This window comes from Morone saxatilis, unplaced genomic scaffold (assembly GCF_004916995.1).
Source record: "Morone saxatilis isolate NCDOM2014 unplaced genomic scaffold, NCSU_SB_2.0 Contig2, whole genome shotgun sequence".
NCBI classification, from domain to species: Eukaryota; Metazoa; Chordata; class Actinopteri; family Moronidae; genus Morone; species Morone saxatilis.
The window spans coordinates 6,066,813-6,088,304 of NW_023339762.1; the positions used below are offsets into that span (position 1 = coordinate 6,066,813).

At 41.0% G+C, this 21,492-nt stretch overlaps 3 protein-coding genes across 5 annotated transcripts in view; 1 reads left to right on the top strand and 2 right to left on the bottom strand.

Annotated features, from left to right (window-relative positions):
- Positions 1 to 249: 249 nt before the first annotated feature.
- Positions 250 to 15,445, bottom strand: deaf1 (DEAF1 transcription factor; the record flags this gene model as incomplete). Of its 2 annotated transcripts, none has more annotated exon segments than XM_035664645.1 (13): positions 250 to 1,673; positions 2,032 to 2,121; positions 3,117 to 3,215; positions 3,383 to 3,672; positions 7,637 to 7,780; positions 8,103 to 8,226; positions 9,016 to 9,060; positions 9,956 to 10,021; positions 10,183 to 10,322; positions 10,959 to 11,108; positions 11,346 to 11,469; positions 12,415 to 12,509; positions 13,453 to 15,445. In XM_035664645.1, coding segments are annotated over 13 exon segments (1,659 nt in total). In that variant the 3' UTR covers positions 250 to 1,574.
- Positions 14,582 to 20,109, bottom strand: bet1l (Bet1 golgi vesicular membrane trafficking protein-like). 2 transcript variants are annotated; one of them, XM_035664647.1, is made up of 4 exons: positions 20,038 to 20,109; positions 17,473 to 17,558; positions 17,159 to 17,215; positions 14,582 to 16,484 (listed from the first exon to the last, which is right to left on the bottom strand). In XM_035664647.1, exons 1-4 carry the CDS (start codon positions 20,054 to 20,056, stop codon positions 16,317 to 16,319), a joined length of 330 nt encoding a protein of 109 aa, XP_035520540.1. In that variant the 5' UTR covers positions 20,057 to 20,109; the 3' UTR covers positions 14,582 to 16,316. The 2 variants fall into 2 exon arrangements, with proteins under 2 accessions (XP_035520540.1, XP_035520539.1); XM_035664646.1 differs by lacking the exon at positions 20,038 to 20,109 and adding an exon at positions 18,585 to 19,967.
- LOC118330188 (plasma membrane calcium-transporting ATPase 1-like) overlaps positions 18,076 to 21,492 on the top strand; it is a gene marked incomplete in the record, with an annotated part of 27,956 nt that continues 24,539 nt past the window's right edge. The window contains 1 exon segment of the mRNA XM_035664643.1: positions 18,076 to 18,162.

Consider the following 21,492-nt stretch of genomic DNA (forward strand, 5'->3'; position numbering starts at 1 on the left):
GAATGTCAAATTCACTGGGTCAGACACATGATCTGATCGGGTGAAATACACCTGTCTGCTTTCTGGCAGGGTATCCATACATCATGCACTGAGCACACTTATGGAAAATTACATTTCAGGCTCATTTAATGATTTAATACGGACAGATCTGGACTGACACACACGACTGCTACGAGTTCTTAGTTTCTGTCTTTCTGAACTTCTGAGTTTGAATCACAAGTACAAACAGAAAACTACAAAGCTTCAAAATCCTGAGAGATGAAGATTTAATCTTGTACACAAGATAATAAAACAGACTTAAACTGAAACTTCCACATACTGTGAAAATAAAAACAATTGTTTTAGCCCCAGAGGCCCTCTCCAGTGGCTCCTTGTTATTTATTTTCATTGTTTAAGGCTCAAATTCATTCTAACATTCTCCAATTGTAAAAATGTGTAGCAATTACACACCGAATAAATAAATGTTCATCAGCTAAAATGTGGTCATACATTTCATCCTGACCATGCGCCTTTTCCTCTATATTTTGCTGAACCTCAGTAGCAGTGTCTCCCTAACTAGGCTAGTTATTGACTCCAAATCCAAAACAAGAAAAGTCTTGAAGGAAAATAAAGAGTTTAATAGCGTGTTGAGCGATTCATTTGCGTTCACCAACGCTGCTGGCTGACCGGTACGCTTGCTCTGTGGCGAGGAATTAGCATTATAAGGCTCAAATATGTTTTGCGGCTCTAGACAGATGTTTTATGTTTTTGGGTGGACTCAGAAATGGCTCTTTTGATAATAAAAGTTGCTGACCCCTGTTTTAGCTGGAAGAAAAAATAAATGCAACAATACCATTAATAGACGACAGATAATGCATCTCTAAGTATTGGACGGGGTTGGGAGGGGTTAATTTAATAACATTTTTTATTTTATTGATGTGTTGGACCTTTATTTATCCAGGACGGTCTCTGGAGATTTAAATCTGCTTAACAACAGTTAAAAGGGCAGCAAAAACAATGTTTCGTAAAACAACAGAGAGATAACAGTCACTGAGCGAAGATAAGAATAATAATAATAATAAAATAATTAAGTAAATTAATTGAGAAAATAATTGCCAGATTAATCGATAATGAAAATAATAGTTAGTTCCAGCCCTAACCCTTTTTACCATCTTACCTTACTTTATGAAACATGTTATGCTGGTGGTAAATTAATGCTTTGACCTTTACTGAAATATTAATTGAGTTCAGATCACCTTCATGTGCAGTGTGTGATGAAGTGTGATGAAGTGCTGCAGTTCCTCTAATGTCCACCAGAGACTGCTGTGAACAAATTCTGACCATATTGAAGTGAATGGGGAACACACCCGACTTCCAAGTCATTGCAGTTTTTATACAACAAGCTCGGCTCCCAGAAGATCAGAGAGCTCCTTTTCATGTCGTCTGAGGAGGAACTTTCACAATAAAAGTTCCAGAAGGGAGATTTAAAGTCTTCAGCACAGATATGTTCAGAAAAGTCTCCTCTTTGCCCACATGAGAGCTTCCTGTCACATGACCTCTCTGCTCATGTTTTCATGAACATTGCGGGTTACACCTCATTTCACTTTGTCCATGTCCATGGCTGTGATTGGCTCCTCCTGAACAGCCACGCCCCCTGCTGACTGACAGCAGGTGTGCTGATGATCCTTCCAGTCCTGCAGGGAAAAAACAAACTAATCTGACTTACAGATCGTTTATATGCATACATTTCTCTTTACTGTCATCCCGATAAGGTGTCCATAACTGCTGATTTATAAGCATCTCAAAGAAGGAAAAACAGTGTTTGACAACAATGTGCTTAGTAAAAGACACTGTTTTGAAGAAGACTTATGAGGAGTTAATTTTGTGACACATGCAGTCTATAGAGGAACCGATATTTTTTGCAGCACTGTTACGGCTATCATGGCCAGAACACTGTTGTATAAGATATTTTTACTGAGGCTTTCTTTGTGAAAAGAAAGTGGTCAACTCTAAAGAAGTTTTACTCCAGAGGATCGTTCAGGTGGGTCTTACCTTCCTCTGACAGAACGTGGAGCAGTAGTTGACCTTGTGACAGCCTGTACACTCACTCATCGCCACCCGCCCACAGTTCACACACATCTGCTGCAGAACCAGAACAGGAGAACGCATATGAACACATGAGAGTAGGACAGAGGGCTGGGTGTTAAGAGACAAATCCTGTAGTTTACCCCGATGATGTTCTCTATAAAAGATATTGATTGGTCTGAGGGAGTTCAGTATCTATGCCAGCTCCTAAAACCAGAATGCATTTAAGTTCCCATTTAATCGTTATAAAGAACAAAGAGGCTTTTTATGCAGTCGCTAGTAATTCACAATATAGGAATACATAGAATAGGCCTATATACAGAACACTTAATTTCCAGAGGAATCCAGATTGGTGCGACTGACTGTACTCTTATTCTAACAGTAGCACTACATTCACACAGGTAGACCTTCAGCCTCAGTGCTTTAGGGAGTAAATTTTAATTCAGGACTTAAAAATATCAGGCACCATGTCTGATTTCAGGCATGGAGCAGTTTTAAACTCATATAATACTTAATTCAATGCATTGTACACATTTCTTCCCAGATAACTTTCTTGCTTTAATCCCTGTTAATTAATTGGTCAATTTCTGAGATTTCATTAATTTACCACTTTAATCTTGGAAATTTACTGTTGTAATATAAACTAACTCACTAACATCTTAATCACTGTCATAGTACCATAGTACCAGACTTTCCTTGAGTGTAGATATGTGTGTTCAGCTCCTTTCGTAGTACAGCCTCAGGTGAATTAGATTGTTTCAAATGTCTGAAATGTTTTTGTGCTATATTCCATGTGCATATATAGAGGTCACTGCAGAGTGAATATCACTATTTCAGCTTAAATATGTCCCCGTCACATACAGTATCTCAATATCTGCATCAGGTATTTTCAGTCGTCGGATGGCACACGCACAGATATAAAGCAACCATACGGGCTGAGATGTGATTTTCAGAGATCGTGTTGGAGTATTGCATTAGGGTTTACTTTTCACAAAAAGTAAGGAATTTTCAAGACTTTCAAGAAGTTTGTAAGGTGTGTGTGTGTGTCTTACATTGATGATGATCTCTGTGATTTCAGTGCTCCTCTTGGCCTCTGAGTCGTCCGGCTGATGAAACAAGTTCTGGTTCTGAAATGACTGACTGAGTCCACACTGCATGCGCGCACACATACACACACACACACACACACACACACACAGTCAGTGACTCAGTAATAAAGTAATATATTATCAGTAATACATTTTTAATTTCCATGCGTCTGGTTACTGATCTGAATCTGAGATTATGTATGTCGGTGTGTGTTAGTGTGTCTTCTCACCTCCTTCCTGCCTCCCTGACCTTTGATCCCTGCCATGTCCCCTGGAGAGTTTTTGGCCTGTTCGATCAGAGCCTTCAGCTGCTGGACGTTGCTCAGCAGTGTGTTGGCCAGCTCCTCCAGGTACAGCCAGGTGTTCTTCTGCCCCTCGCTGACCGATGGCCCCGCCCCTCCAACGGGCCCCACTTCGAGCCCGCTCACCAGCCCTGCTGACGGGGACGCCGCAGTCGCCACCGTCATCTTGGCCTGAACCGGCTGAGGAGCCATGGCCAGTGCCGGCAACGCCGTCAGCACTGAGAGAGAGGAAGAGGGAGGATTTATTATTCATCTTTGGCTGGAGTGAATTACTGAGTGTGAGTGAAGGTACACCATTGGTCCAGTTGAGTATTGGAGTTCCCCATTGGCCCTTGCAGGTGAGGACAAGCGTAATCAGCCTTGTTGACCAAGCGGCATTATATTTTCCATTGCGCTGGTACAACAAGCGATTATGCTCCTCTGCTCTTTTCTAATCATATGTACAGCTGATCTTTATAACCTCATGATGTCTTCCTAGATTTGCGGTGCTTCTGCCTCCATGTGCCGAGACGCATGGGAGAGAGAGCACACATGCAGAGTGTGTCATAGAAAATAATAGAAACAAAGGAAAGGGCAAGAGGAATTAAAAGAGTATGAGAATAGTTATAATTCTATTTACAATCAAATATCTTGAGATATGAGTGGAAAGTTTTGTTCTTGCAACTGTATTTCTAACATCAAACTGTAGCTTAACTATGTCATGGCATCTGCTTCAGTACACCTTAAGAACAAATATTAAAGGGGCCACTACAGAAACTTGCAAAAACCAGGTGCTTTTGTTCCAAGTCTTCATTCTCCTCTCATTTCCTCTGATTTAAACTAGAGACACGAAGATTACATGGTCTTAAACTCCTTGGCCACCAGGACGCTTTAGAAACAGTATGACCTGTGTGTGAACCTACAAAGAAACCATAATACACCACACCAACAAACTGCTGCTGCTTGAAGACAACAGTAGTGAAGAAAGACACCATAATACACAACATTAATAGGGACACATCTTTCATTATCAAGATATTTGTGAGCCATTTTGTTTATAAATGTCTCTTGATGAAGAAATATTTGCTTAAAGCTGGAGTTTATTATTGAAATATTTATTTAAAACTGAAACTTTAATGTAGATTCAAATATTGTATCTGACAGTACTACAGAACTTGAAGGCGGGGCTGCTGGAGTGTGAGCGGCAGCAGTTTACGGTCTGTTGACAGCTAAAGCGACTGGACGCCTGCTGTGACACTTTCTGAGGTTTACATCAGCCCTTCAAATATTTAACGTAGAAGTTGTAGAAGTATGTAGACTCAAACGGAGCAGGTGTGTCTGTGCATCCTCCATACATTCAATGCTGACCTACATACGTGCTGTAATGTCTGTTTGTATTCCTGTGGTGGTACACTGACAGCTTGGGGCTCCGCTGAGAACAGACGAGTCCAAAAATAACTGCACATCCATCTCAGACTCTGATATAACATGTCCTGGGGGAAAGGCGTGCGTGTTCTCGCAGGTAAATGGAGGTGTGTTGATGTCATCAGTTGATGTCATGGGTTCAACTTTCAGTTCACTTTTACCCAACTCTTATTTTTCTTCTGTTCTTTGGGAAAATTTCCCAGTAATTTTCTAGAAGTAGAAATTGCTGTGTGACTGGTAAATCTTTCACTTTCTGGAAAGAGTTATGTCATTTGGTAGAATTATGATTAAAAAGCAAAAGTTTACAGTTAGTACAGCACTGGGTTTATAAATAGCGGCTGTCCTCACTTCCTGGTGGAGTTTGGGGGACAAAGAAGTACCGTTTACAGGGCTGAAAAGGTGAGTACTACTACTACTACCCAGGGACGAAAAGAATACTTCAAAAGAGTATTTGCAACTTTTTTGCACAATATATTCTTATTTTTTGTTAATATTGTCTTAAAACGGTGCTAGGATCGAACATTAGGCAAAGATAACACAGTAAAGCACCGAGCAGTTTGCTGTAAAGATTCAAATACATTATATTATTAAGTATCAGGTCTCTATCAAAGAAACTAAACATGATTTAATTAGGGTGCATTAATACTACAGAGACTATTCAGATATTTATTTCATTACACTGCCTTTATTATGATTTCTTTTTCTTCCCCCAAAAAGTTCCCACTGTGTTTGTAAAGTGCAGGTAATATGAAAACAGCGCTTACACTTTTATTTAAGTCAATCAGTTTCTCATTATATCAGGTTGTATAAAGAATGTATGCAGTTGTTTCTGTGCTGTGTGTTTCTGTCCTGAATCGAAGTGTCTCATCTGTCCAAACAGCTTCTGGCTTTAATTCTCTGGACTGTGTTTGATTTGCAGCAGAGACTTCACTGCCCTCTACTGTTCCCCAGCTCAAGATAAAAATAAATCAGACCAGACAGCTTCATCATTCGTTCATTTTAAAATCAGTTTCTCCTCTTCATCCAAGCTCCACCTTTATACCTCATTTGAGAGAAAAACTGTCAAAATCAGTTCTAGACCAAAGTGGATTCAAGACTGATTTAGTTTGAATATGAATATCTGTGCATACCAATTGACTTAACTACACACACACACACACACACACTCACACACACACAGGCCCAGGGTGCTTCATTAACCTCAGGGTGAAGGACAGAGAGACAGTACTGACAGCTGGATCACTGCTGTGTGTGTACATATTTCCTAGAAGTGAGATGGAGACATCAGCAGCCTTCCAGCCAATCCGAAGAGTCCCGGTGATAGTAGTAGTGATCCAATCAGTAATGGTTTTTCCCATTTAAGTTACATGTACTTTCATCAGTTTGTGTGTTTTCCAGCTGATCATAAGGGGAAATATTAGCCTCAGAAACATTAATAACTCTGATTTAGCCGTTCAGTGTTAGTCCCTGTATTAGGAGGAGTGAGGAGCTACAGGAGATCTCTGATTGGTCCTTTAAAGAGTAGGTTAGGATCGGACAGAGAAATTAATCACACAGCGCTCACACCTACGGCGCTGGACTCTCTTGAGAGCTCATTACAGCAGCATGACAGCCAATCAGAAAGGAGCTGGGGTGCTTCCCTGACACCGGATAGGATGATGGATAGGCTACAGGTCAGTAGCGATGCAGGGCATTCACATTAAAAATCCTGGACGACCGGAGGAAGGCAAAACATTCAGAGGAAACAGAGAGATACTTTGCTACTGTACTAAAGAGCTCAATGTTGCCCAATGCTTGCATCACTCTTGGCCAGTAGAAAGCAATCGTTAGTTATACACCGTTGCTCTGTCCCGTTACATCATCTATTGTTGGCTAAAAACACTGTCATGACACATAAGTTAGTATCACTGATCACTTCTACTCAGCTGGGGAGTATTTTGGCACGATAGACAATGAACAAAGCGCTAACGTTAGCGAGCAAGCCGGCCGTGCTGCACGGGTCTGGCGTTGGTTGCTTCATTAAGCTGGGCAAGCCAGCCAATTCACCAGCCCAGGGAGTCTGGATCAATTAGCTGACGTTATCCACTCAAGACAATATTTTGCTATGTTGGCTAGCTAGCAATTTCACGTTAGCAAGCAAGCTAACATTAGCTAACATTAGCCAGCTAAACCCGCAATATCATAATATATTTCACATGGTTTGCAGTAATGTTAGCTTTGACTTTGGAAACTGTGTCGTGTTGGGTGTCAGTCATTTGTAGACGTTAGCAGGCTTGTAAGATAATGTTCGCTAGTGTTGTACACTGTTGACACTGTAGGGGAGCGGAAGAGAAGGCACTCAAAAGTGTCACATCCTTTGGATTTTCCCAGAAATGTGTTATGGGCAAGAAAGTCTCTGACAAAGTGATTTACATAGTGCACCTTTAAAATAATACTGTTGTACAATATGTACATTGAAAGAGTTCATGTTGCTTTTTTTGTTTTTTGTAATGACTTACTATCTTGTAATGAAGAGAAAAGATTATTATGAAGAAACCATCTTATTATATTTACAAGAACAGGATCTCAACATTTCAAGGAAACTATCTTGCAAGCGTTGTTTGAGGTTATTATGACGTCCTGAGCTCCTATTTCTTGTCCTAAAGCTCTTAAAATGGACAGGGAAACCTAATCTGCTTCATATTCACTCCTGGAGACACATCCATGTCTGACACTCAGATACAGCTCACAATACACCAGTGTAGTACAGATGATGGACAATCACAGTGATGATGGTACCTGCTGTGCTGGCGAACACTTCGCTCTGCGCTGAGCCTTCTGAAATGATGGCAGCAGCGGCAGCGGCGGTGGCGTCGCCTGCTTGAGTCCGGTCAAAGGTCAAGGTACCAGAGGTGGTGAACTGTCCTGACGGAGACACCGTGACTGTTGGGAGGACAGAAGTGTTTGGACGGTCAGTAACTTCTGAGGTCAAAGTTTAAATGTTCACACCACAGACCTGATGGAAACTCAGTAACTTCCAATCACCTTTCATGTCTTATTCAGAAGACCACCAACTACTTAACAGGCAATTATTCATCACTATTTTATTAATTTAAATAATTCAATATTGTATTGAATTCAGGGGCAATTTAGGGTTATTTTCAACGGATTTAACAAACACAAACTATCTTTTCCCGTCATGCTGTGTAACACTGAGGCTCCATCCTCCTCCAGTCACACATCAGACTGAGGTCACCTGACGTACATGTTGTGCCCGGGGCCAGTGTGATGTTTTTGGTGGCTGGAAGTTCCTTTTTGGGAGGGGTGATCGGAGGCTCATTATCCTTCTTCCGTCTCTTGTATGGGACGAAGAGGCGGACTGGACCAGTCTGCAGATAGGAGACGGAGAGAGCGAGGAAATCAACACAACGTCCAACAACAGTGATAACGCCAAATATGTTGCCTAAACACAAGCAGCCATACAAGACATTTGTCTAATACTGGTGAAACGATTTCAACCAGAAACTAACTCTGATCAAAGAATACAAAAACACGATGTGACTATAGTTGCCTTTTCAATATAGACAAGCCTAGCACATAGCATATTTAAGTACAGGAAAGGAGAAAGTTGACTGAGGCTTGCTCAACTCTTATTGGAGCACAGCGCAAAAAGGGGCGGGACTTTAGGCAGCTTTATAAAACATTCTGCTGACATAAAAAAGATTAACGGAGCAAACACACACCTGGAGAGAGAATCAGAAAGAGGTGGAGCAAGGAAGTGTGTGTGCAGGAAGTGACCAGAGGTGTAGGTGTGTGTAAGAGAGAACAGGAAGAAGGGAAAAGCAAGGTGAGCAGATTAAAGCAGTTTGTCATTCTGATCATCTGAGGTAGTCTTATTTTTGTGAAACTAATTAATTTAAATAATTTATCGGACTAATCTAAATCAAAATCAAGACTGACCTAACGCTACAGACCAGTCTAAGATATCTCCTGAAACTGACCCCTGATGTTTCAGTCTATCAGTAATCCATACCTAATTGGCATATTGAAATTTCATTACAATGCAACCTGAGATAAAGACAAAGCCTATTATTCAGGTAATGAATCCAAATACAGAGCAGTCGAAAAACAGGTTGGGATTATGAGGTCTCAGTTACAGAAATAAAGATTACATTTACCATACTGATGTTTTCAGCGGCCATGGAGTCTGTTTCCTTTGGACACTGAAGAGAGAGGAGAAGAACAGGAGAATAAGACAAACACAAACTCGATCTGCCTGCTGTCCACTGATCAGATGTTTCGGAATAACAACCATGCTTTTAACTGATCAATTAACCCTTTAGTTGATTGAAATGACGGCAAACATCAGTCTTATGTTTCCAAAGTGATTCTTCAACCCGTTCGTTCAGTCTGACAACACAAACAGGTTCAAACAGATCAAGAGATCAGGTCATAGAAACTGCTCCCAGAAACAGTGTAGAAAATTATAGAATTATATTATTATTATGTAATAATCATCAGGGGCTTTCCTATTGTTCTGTGACTGAGTCTAAGAATAAAATAAAGCATTTGGTTAAGATGCACCTTCAGTCTTCTTTAGAAGCCCAAAATTACAATAATGAAAACTATCTCCTTTTAAACAGAAAAAGTCATGAACAAATGAGGCTTTAACACACAGCTATGACTTTGTCACCAAATTGTAATTTGAACTCTATTTGTGTTATTTGTGATGAAATTACACTTGTCGGCCACCAGTTATTATGGGTCACTCTGTGTCGAGTCTATTGAACTCAGACCGCAGACTGCCAATCCACTATTAATCGATTATAATGTGACTTACAACTTTTATTTAGCTGAAAGCTTCAATCGAGTTTCAAAAACAGCCCAACTGGGTGGAAAACCCAATCTGGAAACACTGAGCAGAACATGTTTGAATATTTAACAAGAAATGACCAACACTCTCACTAATAACTAATCAACTAACTAACTTATGACTTATTTCATCACTTGTTAGCTCACTGAAAAAACACGATCTTCTTCCTTGACTCTGCTTCCTGAGCTAAACTCTTCCCTGGACCTGCAGGTTGTCCAGGACCAGGACCAGTCCTGCTGACTTACTCCTGTCAGGTCATCACAACAGGCTGCACAGGTACAGGACGCCGCGTGGGGGTTCAGGATACGCTCCTACGCACACACAGACACACACACACACGGTTAAACTTGACCTTTTGGTCATAATGAGTTGATCTGCATGCAGATTGAAGAAGTTCTTTATGTAGTACTAAGTGTGGTAAAATAGTACAGCATTAGGACAGTGTAGATAGACAGAAATATTGCAGAGGTACCTGTATGAGGCAGAGCAGAGGTCTGCCAGCGTATCTGATACTCCTCTTCCAGTCTTTGCTGCTCGCTCTTCCTGCCAGACCTTCAAACTCAGTGGGAGTGTACCACTGCTGGTTGTGTCTGATGCAGCGACCTTTACCACCTGAACACAACACAACACTGTCAGTGTGGGTGATAACAAGACAAATTACTCAAAGAACGCAGTACGATAGAGTAGTGAAGTGGGTAATTACATTAACGGTCTGATTCATGTTCTCTTAGGCCAACGGTTCTCAAACTTTACACTGTACCGTGTGAGATTTAAAACATTAATATAGCAGCAACTGCTATGTAAAGAGATAGCGGAGTTGTGGTGACCTGACGTTACACTCGCTCTGTGTGTGTTGTAACTGAGCTTCTCTGTGCTTGGTTTCTCTGCCAGTGAAACTGTTGGCTTTGAGCAGAGTGATATAGGGGCTGTTTCTTTTCTCATCTACATCGGTGAGTTGGTGGTTGTTGGGACAAGGAAAAGAATAACAAAGACGGTTTTGGTGAGTTTTATTATGTTGTTCAAATGAAGTGTGTTTTACGAGGATCTGTGTTGAGTCTGGTGGTGAGTGAGAGCTGTTTCTGGTTAAACAAAAATGATCTTACGCATTAACAAAAAGGTCTATCTCTGTAGGGATCCTTTAAGTAATGCTGTCAGACACTTATAATACAGGGATTAAAGCAAGAAAATGAAAACTATTATATTCATTTAATTCATTGAAATCGGGCATGGTGACTTTGTGTTGATCACCTGATCCCAGTCGGCTCTTGTAGAGGACTCCACTAGTGTTCCTGCAGCGGACCGGCAGCTCGTTGTTGTAGACCGAGGGGTCCCAGTTGTACTTGGAACACGAGTCTTTCTCTTGGGGTGGAGTCAAAGGGGTGGGCGGAGTCTGTGGGCCTGAGGGATGCACAGGAGGACGAAACAAGCAAAAAGCCTTGGTCATGATCTAGCTAACAGTTGATAAGTCTGCAGTTTTAGTAGGTCTAGGCTTGAGGACTTGTTGCTATGACAACGTTTCAGTTGGAATTTAAACCAGTTTAGAAGAACCAATAAAATCAAATAGTCAGTCAACGATCTAATTTGTTCAATATGGACACCCCAGAGACATTAACACACACACACACACACACGTACCTGATGCGATGGCAGCAGCAGACTTGAGGCCAGCCTCCACAATGCTGCCGTCAGTGTGAACCACAATCAAAGTGGCCTTCTGGGTACTAAGACCTTCACTCAGCTGGAGGGTAGTCCTTCCACTCTGTGTGACACACACACACCACACACACACACTCAGGTACTCTAGGTCTCCTGCACTCTGATAGGTCAGTCCCAGTCGATAGGGGGCCTCTCCTTCAGTCTGTTTGTCTTCANNCACACACACACACAAACAGTGTTTATCTACACCTACAAAGATGGTGCCGATATAAGCAGGCTCAGCTTACTAGAACTGGTAGCACAGAGAGCCCAGTGAGGTTCCAGAGGGCCTTTAGGGGTTTTTCTAGGTTTCCATTAAGAGGTTGAACACATTTTGGGACCTTTAAGAGCTAAACAAATGCTCTCAACCACCATTACTAAGGAGTGAAATCAAACTGAAAGAAATAAGTTGCAAGTTCTCTAAATCAGCAGATCAGCACCTGCAGCTCTTGGGAACACCAATTATGCACAAGAGACATGAGTCATTTGAGGATACAAATTACTGATTGCTAATACAAAATACTAAGAGTAATTAATGTACACACGTTTTCAAACTGCTACATCTGAACGTCTGTGGCTGAGAAAGATTCAGATGCAAACACATTGTTTTACCAGCAGATGGCAGTGTGCACTGTTTCAATTTAAGCTTTAACAGCAGTGTGTCAGTACCATTTCTGATGGAACTAAACCACAACCATACACAGGTGCACGCTGGTCCTCCTCGCTGTTCATTTGACAATATGAGTACCATTTATCGGAAAGTGGTGAATCTCTCACTCTCTTTTAAACGGTCAGGTAGTTATTTTATACAGTTTATCACTTTAATGGTGCCTTCAATTAACAAGTGTGCTTTTAGAAATTACGAGTTCAGTTTCACTTGTTACCGATATTAATTTGCACCAGTCAAGTTTCCAGAGTTTAACCAAGAGAACAAATCAGCAGACTGTTCATACAGGGTGACACTGAGCATGTGCAGTAGCGTGACCATCAGTGTGTGTTGTCTATCTACCAGCATGTGTTCAGGGAGACTTCCTGATGTGGCAACCGTTGTGGTAAAGACATTGTCCTCCGCTTGAACGTCTGCCACCGTCACAGCCGTCACCTCTGTTCGAAGTCAAGAAATACAAATATTTTATAATCACATACATCTTCAGTAGGTCCACTGCATTATAGCTACTACAGTAATCCAGTAATGTAAAGATAAAATATCCAAACCCCAGTGTTATAACAGCATGTAGTGCTACACAGGGCAATATGGAAAACGATAAATATCAGAATCAGAAGACCTTATGTAATAACATATATGCCAAAATATGTTAAAGTAAGGAAAATCACTAATCAAACATTTTAGCTGATGTCACTGTCAGTAGACTGCATAGTGATGGAAGTTACAATGAATGCCTATTGAGCTGATCAATATTTCAGACATCAATGTGGCAGTGGGAGAAATCTAAAGCAGAATTTATTTTCCTAAGATATGAATGTTACATTATTAGCATTTCTCATCACACTACATTAAAATAAATGTGTGATGTCAGTAAAACATAGACTTTACACACGGTTAATCCTATCCAGTCAACTATACTCACCCACCAGTTAACACACTGTGGTGGGCAGTGGGCCAGCAGTGGAAACCAACTCTATGAGTTGTAATTTTAAGGTTGCATAGGGGCTTAATGATGTCTGTCAGAGCCGAATATGGAGACATGCGCTCACTTAGTAAACTGAATATACGCGGTGTAACATCTGTGCGGTATGTGCTATCGGTAGGATAAATAGCTTTAAACTGCACCATAACTGAACGGAGTCTGGCAACAGCAGTATTACTGCTATGTAGCAACCACCATGGTTGTTGTGCTTCTTGAAAGGCTGTGCAGTTATGTGTGTGAATCCTTCCTGATGCACTGTAATCGATCAGACACATGAACCAGGCGTCTGCGTCCTCCTCGTGTTGACACTGAGTGAAGCTACAGGCACTAGCATCATTATCATCACACTTTGTGTTTTAGCGCCACCCCGGCCTGCTGCTAGCTAAAGCCCGCCTTGCCTGCAAATGCAGCCTCGGCCTCGTCTGGGTTCGGCAGGGACTCGGCTCCCATGTCGATGTTTCCCGGTTCGCCCATCACAGCCATCGTGGTGACTTCGGCCTCCGACTCGGTATCCGAGCCGTCCACCGGCTGCATGCCGATGGGCGGTTCATCCAGCCCGAGTGCCTTCGTGGCCGAGTCCGCCTCGTCCATTCTTCCGCCTGACGACAAGAGCCGAGTGTGGACGAGCAGAGCGGGGTCCGAGCGGAGCCGAGCCGGGGACGAGCCGGGGACGAGCCGGAGAGGAGCCGCAAACACGGGACCCGCTAACAATGACCGGTAAAAATCAAGAGTATTTAGGACATTTAAGGAAACGTCAGGGAACCCGGCGGACAAATCCGGAGAGAGGACGGCTGCTCGGCTGTTTGTTTTTCATGAAGTCAGGAAAGAGATGCAGCGGAGACTGCCGAAAGAACACGAGCGGAGCCGAAGCGACACACTGTGGCTGATACCCATAGCTACACACAGACAGGAGCCTGATCATCTATGTACAGGCAATCATCACACTTTCAATATAATATCAACACAACATTGTGTTTCCATTCGTTTGAAGATTATATTTGTTTTTATTTACTGAACCGCAGAACTGACTCATAAACTTATTTCTGATGAAGAACATTTGTTTCACTGCCTGTGATTTCAAGTGAACATACCATGGTGAAAAAGTTCTGAGAGGAAGTAGGGAATACAACATGATGTGTATGTGGGTTAGTTTGCATTCTCTAACTAAAACGTACACATGGCATACATATTAATAATATAAACAGTATATAATAGCAAGAATAAGATAAAGTGATACATTTAAAGGGCAATTCCATATATGTTTTTCATCTTTCATTATACTTTAAGACAAAGTCTGAGATACTATACTTCCCAATCAATCGGGGTTAGAAACAGCAGTTAGAGCTTTATGTTGGGAAATCAAATGTACACAACTATGACCGTTAAAAAATCTAAATTATAATAAGATTTGAAGTGAGACACGGGTACATGAATTCAGTATTTCTGAAATACAGCCGTGTCTAAGGTACAACAATATGTGGGTAATAGGGACAATTAACAGTTTCATTTAAAATGACACTGATGTGATATTGAAATCTGTCCTGTAGGAGCTTTTATTGAATTATAATATATTCTCATATGGTTATCAAAATAAAATCTTTATAATTTTCTTAAAGTCATACTACGATTATGAAAATAAAAATATACACCTCTTTTATTGAAGACTGTAAAAGTGCCAGTCATAAATTATGTCTACCATACCTCACATAATGCCCTGAAACTAAATATATCATGTAAAAAAGGAGCATTAAGCAATTAAAACCATGTATTACATGTGTATTAAGAATAGTATTAAATGTTGGCTGTGGCTGATTAACAGTCCAGACAGCTGGAATGTAAACACATAGAGAAAGGAAACTCTTTTGAACCCTCTTTAATCTCCTCCCGTCTCAGCCGTGATTTGCTGAGCAGACCGACTGAATGTGGAATAAAAAATACAAAATGTTATGATATAAAACAGCCCTATGTAAACCATAAACAGAACAGGCCTAAACATTTAAGATGAATTATTAAAAGGGAACAGGAAAAACAGAATCACGTTACAATATTTGGTGTGGGTATCTCCTGTCAATGAACTGCGGTGTCAATAAAGATTCATTAGACATTTACAGAAGCTACCTGCTAACACAAACTTTTGTTAACATATACAGATGTTAAAGAAAAGGGCAGGAGGATTAAACAGTTGGTTGACAATCCTTAAACTCAGTGATATCACCTGGCACACTGAATACCAGCAAACAGCCGGTGGCCACGTCACTTCCTTCTCACACCAGCAGATTGTCACCTGCTGTGTCCAAATGGTCCAAATTCCACACTACATACAAATGGGCAGACCGTGCGTATAATATGTTAACTGTCATATATCAGTGTTTTTGCCATTTGTATACTAAACTTCTTTTTTTTTTTTTCTGTTTCATACCGGCAGAAAATAATAAAATATGTACCTCTATGTCAATCAAACTTTGACTTTGGAATAACACTGCCAATTACAATTAATTTATTCATACAATGTTTTACAGTGGTTTCATATTTTTCACCTCAACATTTCTGTAGCTATGTTGCCATCAAACTCAATTTGAGTTTCTGCGGCTCTGGAGGAACGACTCCTTCATTTCCTTTGTGCACTGATATGCGAGCGTACATAAAACAGCACTCTAAATTTTTCTCTCTCAATTTCGTTAGTCTGTAGAATATATTTTGGAGAATTTCACTTCTGCAGTTTGAACAGACAAGCTACAACTCAACACATTCTTTAAATAAATTATTGTGCAGTCTGGAACGGAGACACAGCCACTGTGTACACTGTAATGAAAGCGTGTTGTGGGGCAGGTTTGTCTTGACAGGTTCATAGGCCTATCACACTCAACTGTGGTGGGCTACACTCCCACCTGAGCCGTATTCAGGCCCCACCTTCTATTTGACCATATTGGGACGGTAGGACCACATTACAGGGAGGTACAAAGGCGGTGGCAAGTGGAAAGTAAAGTGTGGAAGTCCAGGTTATAAACACCAGCATTTCCCCTGTTGAGCTGGCCGACACTCCCCGCTGCCCAGTTCAACAATTCAACTCAAATTCAATTCAACAAAATGCTTTCTGTCTGCTTCCTGTTTGTTTCCTGTCTGCTTCCTGTTTGTTTCGTCACTTTGGTGCAGTATAAAAAGTCGTCTCCTGTGCAGGAGAATCACAGAGATGATTATAATGTCAGAGTCTACAGCCTGAGCTCCACATCAGGACCAGCTCCTTGGTGATCCGCTTTTCCAGTCAGCGTTGAATCCTGGAGACCATGTAGTAAAGCAGGAAGAAGAGCAGGACCAGGCCCACAGAGACATAGCAAAGGATGCGGCGGTTGTCTCTGCCGGATCGGACCATGGTGGAGAAACGTTTCACGCTGCCGCTCAGCAGACCTGTCGCACTCATGAAGTTTGAGTCCTGAAAGGTAAAAGGGAAGAGGGAGGAAAATTGTGAAGGGTCTTTTATAAACTGAAGAGAAGATGATCTGTTATTTTACACCCCATTTTAGCTAGAACGTCCCTTCACTTATTTAAACGATGTGTTAAAATCCAGAGGAGTCCTGTGGAAGTGTCTGTAGATCACCAGCAGCCTTATTTAAAGTCTTTTTGACAGACTATTTTATCAATTGTACCAATCCACACAGACTCAGACTTTCTCTCACTTCTTTTTTAAAATTTCTCTAGCACTTTTTGTTAAGTAAATCTAATATGAAGCACATTTGGCGTCCCTGTGTTCAGGGACCACCATTATGGATTGATTGATAACCAATGATTTCACAGCATCTCTCTCTCTCTCTCTTTATTAAAAACTAGCAACTTGCAGACTGATGTCCCAGTGAATAAGTGAAAAAATAATGCAGAAACTAGATTGTCTTGACTTTTGTCAGACAGCTCAAACCAAAAGTCACAAAGTGGAGGGGCACTAACAAATAGTGGTAATTGCTGTGTAGTTTGTAGGGGGCATGTTTGTAGGAGCGTCTGCAAGGCCGCAGCTGGACCTTAGTCAATTAGAAAGCAGCTCTTTCCAAGGACGTGGCCTGAAATAAAACAAAAACAAAGGCTAATTGTATTCTTTTATATTGCTTCACTCACCATGTTGTCCAGATAGTCATTCTGATCATCAGCCTCTCTGTCGATGTCATACGCCAGCTGTCAGATTCAGAGACAGGACAGATGATTAAAAGTTAAAATGGCAGGTTCTTACACTTAAGTTTATCAGTTTTTAGAAAATAAATTAGTTAATGACATCGAATTAATCTTCCCATCATCTCAGTATCAAACTACAGACAGATGAGAGAACATAAAGGCATTTATAAAGCCCCATATCACTAATTTACAATCCGTGTACCCCTTTCCTGATTCATATCAGTGTCACATGAAGAGAGTAATTGGTGGTTGTCACTCACGGATTTCAGTCTGGAGACTTTGGTGGCCAGGTTCTCAGCCAGCCGTTTGTTTTCAGCATCCAACATGTCGTCCACCGAGCCATGACCTGGAAACACACCAACACGTTAGATGAGAAATGAAACAGCGGTTAAAGTGTTGACTTTAACACCTGTTGTAGATATTATGTTTCTGTGTTAATTCCTCAATAGGTTATGTGGTTAGATTCCTACTATTAATTTACAAATGTGAAATTTATACATAAATAACTTATGGGCTCCATATCTTATAATATCAAATCTACAGCCATAAACTTGACCTCTTGTATGACTAGTGCTAAAGTCGCGATAAAGTTGTAAACATTTAAAATTGACATTAATACTTAAAATTAAAAGCTATTGTTCTGCAATTTAACTGTTTTTACAGACATTTTAATAATCAAATTCAAACTGGAAACGTTTAAAAAATAAAAAGTGTGAGCCGAGGTTCCTGATTGGTGGATTTGTGTCTTTAATACAGTAGAGCTGTGTTAGCCAGTGGATCAGCCTCTCTCTCTCTCTCTCTCCATCATCGACACTTTCGGCGGGGAATTAATTTGACTGTAAAACAAACGATGCACCAGCCTCTCCTCCATTAACCAGCACACACAGACAGCAGTGGACATAAATTGAGTATTATAATCTGGAAGGACTGGCCAAGTGCGACATCTAGAGGTAAGCCAAACTTGGTGACTTTACAAAAACGTATTATTGTTAAGAACTAATATAACTTAACGTTATATATGTTAGAGCAGTGATTTTAAACGTAAATCCTTAAATCCTTGAGTGGGTTGTAAGGGCCAGCAAAAGGAGGAAGAGATTGTTTGCCTTCATGTTCACACGTTGTAAAGCGTTAGTAGTTATAACTTTGCGATTAACTTTGTTTGCTATGTTGAAAAGGCATTTTTTTTTATTACTTTAGGCGATTTAAGCTCACTGTTAGCACTTGCAAGAGCAGTGATTTAATGGTAACGTTAGCAACGCCACAACGGCCGCCATATTGTAATATAGGTTAAGTTAATAAAACAACGGTGCTAAGAGTACAGTTTGAATGCTGCTCCTGTCCTCTGCTGTGTGGGGCTTTAACAAACACACACCACGGTGGATGTGTCTCTGCAGTCCTGGGTATATCTTCTGACAGTATGTAGACTGCTCAGCTAACAGGGGCCACTGTGTCTCTCTGAAGGAGTTAACGTCGGAGTCCTGCTGGGACGCCATCGACACTTTCGGCGGGAAATTAATTTGACTGTAAAACAAAGATTCAAGAAAGCCTCTCCTCCATTAACCAGCACAGACAGAAAGCTCGATATTAATTGAGGATTATAACCTAGAAGGACCGGCCAAGTGCCAGTGGGCGATATCTATTGTTAGGTAAAACAAAAACATATTATTGTTAGAAGAAAATATGTTAGCAGTGATTTTAAACGGTTCAGGACCAACAGTCCTTCAGTGAAACAGCAAACGAGGAAGATATTTAAACGTTAATCACATCTGTTGCTATCACGTTGTAAGGCTTTTGTAGCTGTAATTTAACTAAGTTAGATAACAGTTCGCTATATTTTAATTTAATTTTTAATGCTAGCATTAGCAGTCAGCGGGAACGACGACAGCGCCTCTCAATGAGACCTGCGTCTGCGCAGTCGCCATATTGTAATATAAACTCACACATAAGGGTTTTAACGGGGGTCTTCAGGGTCTCTAGCGCTCCTAGTTTCGCGGTAGTATTGACAGTACAAGACGTCAACTGAACTAATTAAATAACGTTATGTATGTATGTATCTATATCTATCTGTGTATGTTGTCTCAGTCAGGAGCAGCAGACTGACAGAGACTGAGGAGTCTGATTTTAAAGGTTTTAAATCGATTATAAGTACAATGTTGAGATCCGCCCCTAGCAACTGAATTAATTACAACTAGTAACCAGTGTCGGTATCCATTTCTCACGTTTATAACAAACCAAAGTAACGTTAGGTATGTTCACAATCAGGCGAGTTATAGTCGAGTTGGTAGTGAAGTTTTGAGCTCACAGTATTGTTTCAATGTGGTGTTATTTAAGTCTGTCTGCCTTCAAATTGTGTTTCCCTCAAGTTAAAATCCCCTCAGACGACGACTGGTTGGGCTTGACTTTGGTTTCTACAATTCAGACACAACAATAAAGCCGACTTTGTCACTAACATACATTATTTACTAAACGTTAACTTTATCCTCTTAACGTTAGATGTAACTATGCGCACACGTTAAATATCAGCTTGTCCCTAGCTTGCGGGAGAAAAACACAACCTGTTTAACCACCATCAGTTTCTAAACTAAACCCGTGTGTTCATAGTTAGTTGAGACGTGTCTGAAGAGGACAGCGACACTAATCTCCACTGAACAGATCACCTCTTCAGCTAGTTACCCTGCTAGCTCCGCTTCACACTCGCGTCCGGCTGTAAGTGAAGTAACTACGGACCCTGACACCGAACAACCTCCTCCACCCGGCGGTGACACTCATTAATTAGCACTTAAATGTCTGAACATGAAGAGCTGAAGACGTGTCACAAACAATACCTCTGTTCCAGTCCGCCATGTTGACGAGTGATGTCACGATCAGCTGTTCACAGGTTTGATAGACCCATGTGACCGCGGCCCCTCCCCCCGCAGAGCACACTGGGCCACAGCTCCCTTTAGCTTTTAACATGTGAGTGGTGACCATTACAGCCACATACTGTGTTGGACTGTGGGCCGGAGTTATCGACCCTTTAATCAAATAAACAAAAACTAACAACAACAACAATACATAAAACACTCACATGTTTTGATCAACCCAGTTTATTTCAAATTATTAAATTGTCTCCCGAGCCAGATGAAATGTAACCATTTATCATTTAAATGTAGAATTTAAATTAAAAGGAAAAATGTGCAGCAGCCTCATTACAGGTGAGTGTAACTAATGATACAACGTTTTGGTGCCTGATGTACAAATCAAACCAAGAGGTGAGTGGTTTCAAAGAACAGCTGAAGCTGAGCTCTGTGACTGCAATGTAATGGTAATACATGAGAGACAAAATGGGGTTCAGGGAAAAACAAACAACAAGACAACATTAAACAGATATCAATCGCTGTACAAACACATTCAGTAAACATTCAGACAAAATGTTTTACCCCTGGTTGAAGGATAAAAGAAGAAAAGCAGATAATAGTGTGGATGTTACAGTAAACCTTCTCTTTGTTTTTTCTGTGTGACTGTTTCAGAAAGCTGGATCGTTCACAGCTCTGGGTTTTAATACTGGTGTAATGTTCCTCCAATGGTAGAGCTGGTAATCCTACACTAAAGAGGCCTTTCTCATTTCACGGTTCGTACATCCTTGAGTCCTCTCTCCTCGCCTCCTCTCCTCGCACCAGAGATGCAAGTGGAGGAGGCGAGGAGAGAGGAGTCAAGGCAACAGACATTTAACAAAATGTCCTTGAATCAGAGTCAACAGCTGCATCTGTCTGCTGTCAGATGAGCAGTGTTCATAACAGTTACTGTATATTTACTTTAATTAACAACGTGACATAAAGTGGCAAGAAGGTAGTCTGCGGATGTCATACATTTTTGTTTTGATCACAACCTTTAAAGCTGCTCTTTCACTATTGTATATAAAAATATTTGTTTGTCATTGTGTTCTGTACTTTTAGGGAATACATTGTCCCTATATTAACTCCCTTTAAAAAATAGCACATTTTAACAATGCCTAATGTGTGCGTAACAACACGTAATAAAGTGAGCACAGTCGACTGGGCGTCAGTATAATCCATACAGATACAGTGTCTGTGGGAATGAGAGGCGGACCATTTGAACTATTTCTCACTATAGTAAGTGCTCGTAACACTGTTAATTCACCGTCTATTATTATGTGTGCGGTGGCATTTGAGGAGGTTTTGGGCCGTTACCATAGTAACTACCTGTATGAAGGTGAAACATCATTAAGGAATGCTGTTAGAACAGTGCCTTACGAGGCGCTACACAAACAATAAAGGGCA

What these genes read in the sequence shown, in the direction of transcription:
- bet1l (XM_035664646.1), bottom strand. Translation starts at nt 18,705, where the DNA reads ATGGCGTCCCAGCAGGACTCCGACGTTAACTCCTTCAGAGAGACACAG. An exon ending in GCAGAGACACATCCACCGTG is followed by an intron (nt 17,559 to 18,584) that starts GTGTGTGTTTGT and finishes GTGTGTTTCCAG; the next exon opens with GTCATGGCTCGGTGGACGAC. An exon ending in AAGTCTCCAGACTGAAATCC is followed by an intron (nt 17,216 to 17,472) that starts GTGAGTGACAAC and finishes TGAATCTGACAG; the next exon opens with CTGGCGTATGACATCGACAG.